Genomic DNA, 8,142 nt, shown 5'->3' with positions numbered 1-8,142 from the left:
TTCAAGTTAATATACGCATTAGAACACGGGCAAGACCTGGCCATGAGCTCCTGAATTCATGAAAGTTGCTCCACCAACTGTACCAGGAATACCACATGCAAACTCAAGCCCAGCAAGTCCCTCCACCGAGCACTGCATCCCAAGTTTGTTAAAAGGATAGCCACTACCAACTCTGTAAGTTCCGTGTTTGATCCTCTCTAGGAATTCGATTTGATTCAGCATGATGCAACCATCAAAGCCATGATCATCGAACAGACAATTTGAGCCTTTGCCCACAATGAAGAACCGTATGGACTGATCAACACAGTGCCTGCATTTGGAAATCCACATACAAACGCAGAACACTCTTACTAAATCCTCAGTTTCACTGCATGTTAGGAGAGCAGTATTACAATAGTAAGAAATTCTCCAACTGAAAACTCTAGAATTTGGAACCTGATTGCAGCAAAAAGCTGGGTCTGATTGGAGAACTCCATGAAATACTTGGCTGGTCCACGAATTCGCAATGTCTATAGTTTGCTGAGAAGTTTGCCATGGGCGAACTTCACCTGTTGGTCATATTGGTTCCTGTCCTGGGAGAGTTTAGCAGAGATCAGTCTTCTCTGCAAACTCTGCTGACACTGTTAATGGGAGATTTTGGTAGGTTGAAGGGAGAAGTAGGAGAGGATGTGTATCCATGCATAGGGTGGTTTGAGGTGAAAAAAGGCAAGCAAATAGACAGAGCGGAAGCCCTTAACATACTAGATATGTGATTACTGATTTACGCCAAACTTGGTGAACTAGAACACCACCAAACTAAGGAAGCATGTGGGAATAGATTATCGTTACCACGTTGACAATGTTTTGGGAATGAGCAGCAGGTTTACTGATCCAGGCCTTGCAACAGTAGAGGTAGAATTCCCCACTAAAGGAAAATGGACGAAACAGCAGAAAGCACAAGATGTGGGTGTTCAAATAAAGGGTGTCTGAAGTTTCTGTTATTTTTGTTTTCACTAAGCAAAAATTTTCTAGCTAAGCTTTTTCTTTTACTTGTTTCGTTGGGAGGTTAGAAAAAGGTTGCCAAGTAATGTGTTTGAGAGAATGCCTCAATGAAGTTTGGTTGGGTGCAGGTATACAGTATATTGTAACCACGGTGCAATCTAGCGAGCAGTCCATTGTGAGGTTTGTCTAGGGCGTGTTTAACAAACTGGGTATGACTTTAAAGGTTGCACTTCTATTCAGGTTGGCCTAACTGGGCAAGATTCGGTCAGGCTGGATATGAAGGTCCAAACAGGTCTACAAAACTTGGCTTCTACTGAGCACATGGTCTTGGGAATGAGCCTGGTTTGCTTCTCCTACCAGGCTAGCGCACTGATTGCTACAACTGAAGCGTTCTTCTTGCTTGTGCGGGCAATTCGACATGTCTAAGCCAGTTTGAGCTATATTAAGGTTCTCACGTCACATGGACACAGCCAAAAAAGGACATGGGACACGCTTTCTTGTACGATTTTCCATTTAACAGCAGTAGTATATAGAGGGAGATGACACGCTGTTCTGTCATACAGAAGTTTTGATCTATGCATTAGAAACAATCAGTTTTGGAGTTGGCACACATCTTGAACATAGATGATCCGTTGTGATCTGTTGTAGTCTTCATTATCCTACATTACTTTTTTAAATCTAGTGTGAGAAACTACCGCCACGGTTACCCATGTGGTAAGTGGGGTCATGTGTCAAGCTGAAGTCCCAGGATCCAATCCCGCTGTTGCACGAAGGCTGTGTTTGCCTTATCATGGTTGGGGCACGCAAGGCTGGGTGGTCATGTCCTCAACCCGGAGTTTTACCTCGCAGAGAGGCGGGCCCATTAAGTAACCCGGTTCTCGACCAGGGTCCCTTCATCATTTAAAAAAAAAATACACACACCTCTATTGTGAGATGGGTTTTGGGGAAAATATTAGTTCCAAGCTAGGAGAAAGCTCTTAATCTATGTGGGTTTGTACTCACTGTGGACCAGCTCCCTGTTGAGCGGCAAAACCTTGGGTAGTAGGCTAGTCGCCTCCTTGCCCACCAAGCATGGTGACAAATATCGGAGGATTTATGAAAATCTTGCGATAATATAGCGAGAAATTGCCTGAAAGTTTAAAACGGCAATTTCTCTCGAGATTTTCAAAAAATTGCAAGATTTATGAAAAAAACATAAATACCACGATTTAAACGGGATATTCACGTTTTAAACAGCTATTTATCATGAAAAAACCGTGTATTTTATTTTAAAATAATTTTTACTAATATTTTCTTATAGAAAATATTTTTTATATTTTTTAATTTATTTTTTTATTGCCGAGATTTTGCCACAAAATGCGAGATTTATGAAAATTTTTCAATTTCTCACGAGTTTTTGAAAAACCAGATTTTGCTGATAAAAACGTTTGTCACTATGCCACCAAGTGATTGCTATGCTACTTTTGCGAAAACAGAAGGGAACAAAAAGTCCTCTTTTAAGGGCAATCGCCCGTTTATGCTCACAGTTAGTTGCAGGGAGGAGAACAGCTAGTGAAATGACGTCTGCGTACACACATATTCCCCCAGCTTGTCTATCAGAAAAAAGAAAGAAGAAGAAAGGTATACCATATAGTTAGGGATGTAATCGGACCTAGGCAATAGGCCTAATTGGATCAGACCTACACAGATTCAGAGTCAGATGGATCAGCTAAAACCGAATCTGGATCCAAACTTAAAAACCCACATTTACATATATTTGGATTTGGATCCTAATTGGATAAGTATCATAATCGGATTCGGATTAGGATTCAAAGCCAATACCAAGTCTGGATCCAATTATTAACAGGTACTCATTAGATTTAGATTCAGGTTGGATGTAGGATAATATCTGACCCGTTGACATCCCTAATACAGGCCAAAAATGCTAATACATATATGATTTAATTAAAAATAGGAACTGTACGCTTTAAATTTAAATGAACATACGGTTGGGGTTTGCATGGGTCGGGTATAAAACTGTGAATCTGATTAGGAAAACAGGTTGGATCCAGTTTTACATGATCGAATTCAATCAAGTTCAGGTTTGGATTTGTTTTCTTATGGAGACATCCAACCGTATTCACATGTCTTAAAAAAAAGAAAAAGAGGCACCCATGAAGCTCGAACATATAACTTCAACCACTAACATCTTTTCACATAGACAACCGATCAACTGGCCGTTTCTGCATTTTGCTTATATGTGGAAAGATAATTTACATAAACTCTGGCAGCAGATGGATTTGGTTATCTCATTCACAATCAGACTCAGATTTGATTTTGGTTATTTCTTGTTTGGGTCCTAGTCCGAATCTTTACTACATGAATTGGATATAATGAGCTTGAATACAAGTAAATTTTGAATCATATGTGAATAAAATCCAAATTTAAACTAGTCTCGACGGCATGTTGATTTTTTTTTTTAAAGGAAGTACCATCATACGTGAGCCTGGCTACTATTAAATTTCATGACCCCTCATAAATACATGGGGTGTGACTAATGCTTCTTTGTAACGGTGGGGCATAATAAAAACATGAATCTCCAAATGCAACCCGTCTTTTGAGCCGTTACAACTTACTATTCCTTGTCATACTGGCTACTGCCTACACTCTGGTCGTTACGCAGCTTTTTAGCCGTTTCGAAATTACATTCCCCTGTCGCACTTGCTATGTCTGTGATTGGTATACAAATGAGCACACAATCCTCGTTTCAAGCCCTTGGTTTCCCATTAGACAAGCGTCGACATATCACACTTCTCAATTCTCTTTATTTGTCTGTGTCTATGATTTGTTATTATTAACTAAAAACTCCCTATCAGAAGGTTTTTCAACCAATCATTGTACTCTATTCACACGCACACAGACAGTTCTCAAGAGTACCAAACAGCAATCCATTAATATTTTTTTTTTTGGTTTTAGCACGAGAGGATTATAACGACCAACCAAGATATGCCAAATTGATAGGCGTTGTTTCATACGTCATCTCTCTCTCTCTCTCTCTCTCTCTCTCTCTCTCTCTCTCTCTCTCTCTCTCTCTCTCTCTCATTACGTCTTTCCATATTCATGCCTCTTCGTCACCCACAAAAAGTTATGGAAAGAAAAAGAATCCTCAACGCCGAAGGCATTAAAGAGTACCTTCATTTTTATGTGTATATATACCTCTCCAATTCATTGGCAGACATAGAGAGATACCATTGTTTGGTCTGCAAAAATGATTGAGAAAAGAGAGGCCTCCCTCTTCCTTTTCTGCTCCTTCCTTCTCATTATCTTTACTCTTGTTCCACTTGCTCATGGGTGGGGAAAAGATGGGCACTTCATTATTTGCAGAATAGCTCAGGTGTGGTCCTAGTCTCTTCGTTTGTGCTACTTTTTCAATCTCTTATTTTTTTATTTCTCGGTTTTATTATGGTTCTTCTGTTTTGGGTGATTGATTCTGTGGGCTTTGGTGATCAATTTAGCCGAGGCTGAGTGAGAAGGCAGCGTCTGCGGTGAAGGATTTGCTGCCAGAGTATGCAGAGAACGACTTGGCGAGCTTGTGCTCGTGGGCTGATGAAGTGAAGTTTAGGCTTCGTTGGTCGTCTCCCCTTCATTACATTGACACTCCAGACTCCCTTTGCTCCTACGCCTATGGGAGTATGTTCTTTCTCTGCTTTCTGTTATTTCATTACATGTTTGCTATTGTGGGGTGGGGGTGGAGAGAGAGAGAGAGAGAGAGAGAGAGTTGTATATTTTCTTAAGAGTTTGAAAACAATGGAAAGACCATAAGGACAATTTTTTATTCGTTGTGATGACTAGGGGACTGCAAGGATCAAGCAGGAAACAAGGATATGTGTGTTGCCGGTGCAATCAAGAACTACACCAGCCAACTCCAGTCCTACTCTGACTCTTCTCTTAAACAACAACGTAATTATCTTATTATTTTTCTTAACAAGGAATATGAGTTTGTTTGTTAAGGCCGACATGCTACACTTCTTGAAGTCACACACGCATATATATATATATATATATATTAGTAATGATAGGGTGCTCCGGAGCACCTATTCCCACCTAATAGAAGCTTTAGATTTTCAATTTTTTTGAACTTTTTTTGTTGATCAGACACTGAGATATGATCTACAGGTTTTTGAAGACCTTTAAAAATCAATGTCTTACAATGTCAAAATTTCATGACTAAAAAAATCCTATTTTTATGTCCAAAAAACACTATCCAAGCTTGATTCCTAGCAAATAAACTATGTTGAATACATATCTAAGGTCTGATTGAGAAGATGCATTTACAACTATGATTTCTAATATGTGGGAGTATGTGTTCCTGGAGCACCTTAGCATTATTATATATATTGACAAAAACATTCAAGTATAGTATAAAGTTTAACTGACTGTGTGGTTTATTTACTCATAGATAATTTGACTCAAGCTCTTCTCTTCCTTTCACATTTTGTGGGAGACATACACCAGGTTTGACTTTTAAATCCCTTGTTTAATTCATCGCTATTTAGATTATGATCTTACTTTATATCATGATTGAGATTAGTTGCATATGGCTTCTTGCAGCCATTGCATGTCGGTTTTACTAAAGACAAGGGAGGTAACACCATTGATGTTGAATGGTATAGAAGGAGAACAGTTCTACATCATGTAAGTCTTATTCTTTTCCATGACCCAAGTCAATGTCTGCCACTCTCAGTGTTCAAGTGAGAGCCTGAGATTAATTGGTTGACACTATAATGGCTAGTGGAACTCTTTCGTGAGTGACTCATAGATTGAGTTGGGCCACCAGGACCACTTAACTCCTGTTAGACAGACAATATAGACTTTCTTAGTATGCAATCTCTACTTGTCCATTTAAAGTAAATGCAGTGACCTTCTTGGCATACAAATTTGCAGGTGTGGGATGACAACCTGATTGAGACAGCAATAGAAAGATTTTATGGATCAGATGTACAGAGCATGATTGATGCTATTCAACAAAATATTACGGTATATCTTGTATTTATATTGAAGAAATGTGTTGAATGTATCAGACTAATGAGCCAATTATCTTCTCTATATGTCTTCAATAAATACATAATTTGGACATTACGGTGAAACAGGGTGGCTGGGCTGGCCGAATTAATGAATGGGAGAAATGCAGCTACAGCACGGCTTCATGTCCTGATGGGTATGTCTTTGTTCCCTTTCTGTAGTATGAGATTTCCTATTAAAGAAAAATAATAGCTGATTTGTCTTAGAATAATAATTTTGGATGACTAAATTACTGCATTAATCATTATGAGGGCTTTTAGCCTGTTTCCTGCTTCCCAGCTTCTAAGGTTATATAACAATGCCAGTATCCTATTATATGTTCAAGGCTGGGGCTATGAACTACCCCTGCAAATGATAAGATGCTGGAGGTAAGGACTTGGCAGGAGCTTAGTCTGATTGATTGGTGAAGCTAGATCATGGTTGTCTGAACCTTCATAGCTTGCTTGCTTTGACCTTTTGAAACCTGATTTTTAGTCAAGATTCAGTTTAATTTCAGGCTGTAAGCCTAATATCTTCTGAATTTTTTCTTGTTTGTAGTACTAGTTTGGGTTTAATGTTTGTTCCAACTTCCAAGATGTATAATTAAGCAGTTGGGTGTCAATTTATGCCTTTGATAATCTGCTTATGTTTTACCAAATTAATATGTATATCATGTGGTAATGCTCTGATACATGTATACCTGGTCAGAGACTAAATAGTGTTTTACCAAAACAAGTGTATTTATTTATGTCCTGATTCAGTGGTTTCTCATGCTTATCTACACCACTAAAAAGCCATGAAAAACTTCATATAGAAGTCCACAGCTAACCAACAATTTCAAAATATAGTAATCATCTAGGGAAACATGCAAATTCATTGGATCAACTCCATGTTTTCTCACCCAAAATAATGCAACAATAGTGCAACCTGATATACAGTTTCAAGAAAGTTTCTGACTTTTGCCTGAGGTTGACATTTTACATATGACAAGCAGCTTTAACCTAATCTTGGCACCCGGCATATCTTGTGCTTAATTATAGTATAAAAATGAACATATGGAATATGGAAATATTCAATAATTGCAACAAATTTTAGCTGCAGAAGAAACGTTGCAATTATGTTATTGTGGCTACTTTCCATGGAACCTAAATAAGTCCCTTTTCAAAGCCAGTGAATGGACTAATGTTCATGCAGCATTAATACATGAGAAACAACTACAATGCCTCCTCTTGTCTGTTGGGAACTTGCATTCATAGGATAGATCCCACTAGGACATCATGTAACCCTGCATAATTTGTGTTTAGCCTGCATTTTTCTCCATTTTTGAACTGGTAAATCTCTTGTTTACACTTCCGTGTGGCTTTGATTTCACAGTTATGCTTCAGAAAGTATTACTGCAGCCTGTAATTGGGCATACAAGGATGTGGACGAAGGGTCAGAATTAGAAGGTAAGAAAACTAGTTTAGCATTTCAAGATCACCATATGTCTTCTTTACCACTCATCAAATTGTGGTCTATCTCATTCTTGCAGATGACTATTTTCTCTCTCGGTTAAACATCGTCTATTTGCGGCTTGCAGAGGGTGGAGTTCGTTTAGCTTCTACACTCAATCGTGCTCTAGGATAAGCACCTGTAATAAGAAACTAGTAATCCACAAGAGTCATGCTGCGTAGTTCATGTTTTTGTTATTGAATCCCATTTTCTATTTGACCTATGTTGAAGATTAGCAAGTGATAACCCATAGGTTAAATGTTGAAGTAATAAACATAAAGTTTGTTCAGTTGTATTTTCTGCCAGCGCAACCTGTCCTTAACATGGCTAGGTTGTTGCCGTCAGAATTTAAATAATTTGTTCTACTATTAATAAATATGTTCTTTTTTCTATACTTTCCTTCTGGTAGTCTTCTTGGCAGGATACAAGAGAGGCAATGATAGGCCTCGATTGCAAACAGCTTGAGCTACAAGTTTTAAGGTTTTATGCCTATCTTGTTACAGGATTTACACCTGCACCTTAACTTTTAGATTAATGGCTTGGTTGATGTTACAGCCAAACAGTTAAAATGGGTGTGCCATCTTGCACAAATACCAAGGCTGTCTTCAAACCCGTTTAGGATATCCACTA

General features: G+C 38.5%; 1 protein-coding gene across 1 annotated transcript; it reads left to right on the top strand.

The window, feature by feature from the left end:
• Positions 1-4,228: 4,228 nt before the first annotated feature.
• ENDO2 (endonuclease 2) lies at positions 4,229-7,842 on the top strand. Its single transcript, XM_090013029.1, has 9 exons — positions 4,229-4,354; positions 4,476-4,650; positions 4,813-4,920; positions 5,420-5,475; positions 5,572-5,655; positions 5,905-5,997; positions 6,111-6,178; positions 7,396-7,469; positions 7,553-7,842. Exons 1-9 carry the CDS (start codon positions 4,229-4,231, stop codon positions 7,645-7,647), a joined length of 879 nt encoding a protein of 292 aa, XP_089869155.1. The 3' UTR covers positions 7,648-7,842.
• The last annotated feature ends 300 nt before the right edge of the window (positions 7,843-8,142 follow it).

The sequence above is a fragment of the Nuphar pumila genome, chromosome 7 (genome assembly GCF_984573655.1).
Source record: "Nuphar pumila chromosome 7, dmNupPumi1.hap1.1, whole genome shotgun sequence".
NCBI classification, from domain to species: domain Eukaryota; kingdom Viridiplantae; phylum Streptophyta; class Magnoliopsida; order Nymphaeales; family Nymphaeaceae; genus Nuphar; species Nuphar pumila.
Note: the sequence above shows the minus strand (reverse complement) of the source record. Positions and strands in the feature narration are given on the sequence as shown.

What these genes read in the sequence shown, in the direction of transcription:
- ENDO2 (XM_090013029.1), top strand. Translation starts at nt 4,229, where the DNA reads ATGATTGAGAAAAGAGAGGCCTCCCTCTTCCTTTTCTGCTCCTTCCTT. An exon ending in TTGTGGGAGACATACACCAG is followed by an intron (nt 5,476 to 5,571) that starts GTTTGACTTTTA and finishes GGCTTCTTGCAG; the next exon opens with CCATTGCATGTCGGTTTTAC. An exon ending in CGAAGGGTCAGAATTAGAAG is followed by an intron (nt 7,470 to 7,552) that starts GTAAGAAAACTA and finishes TCATTCTTGCAG; the next exon opens with ATGACTATTTTCTCTCTCGG.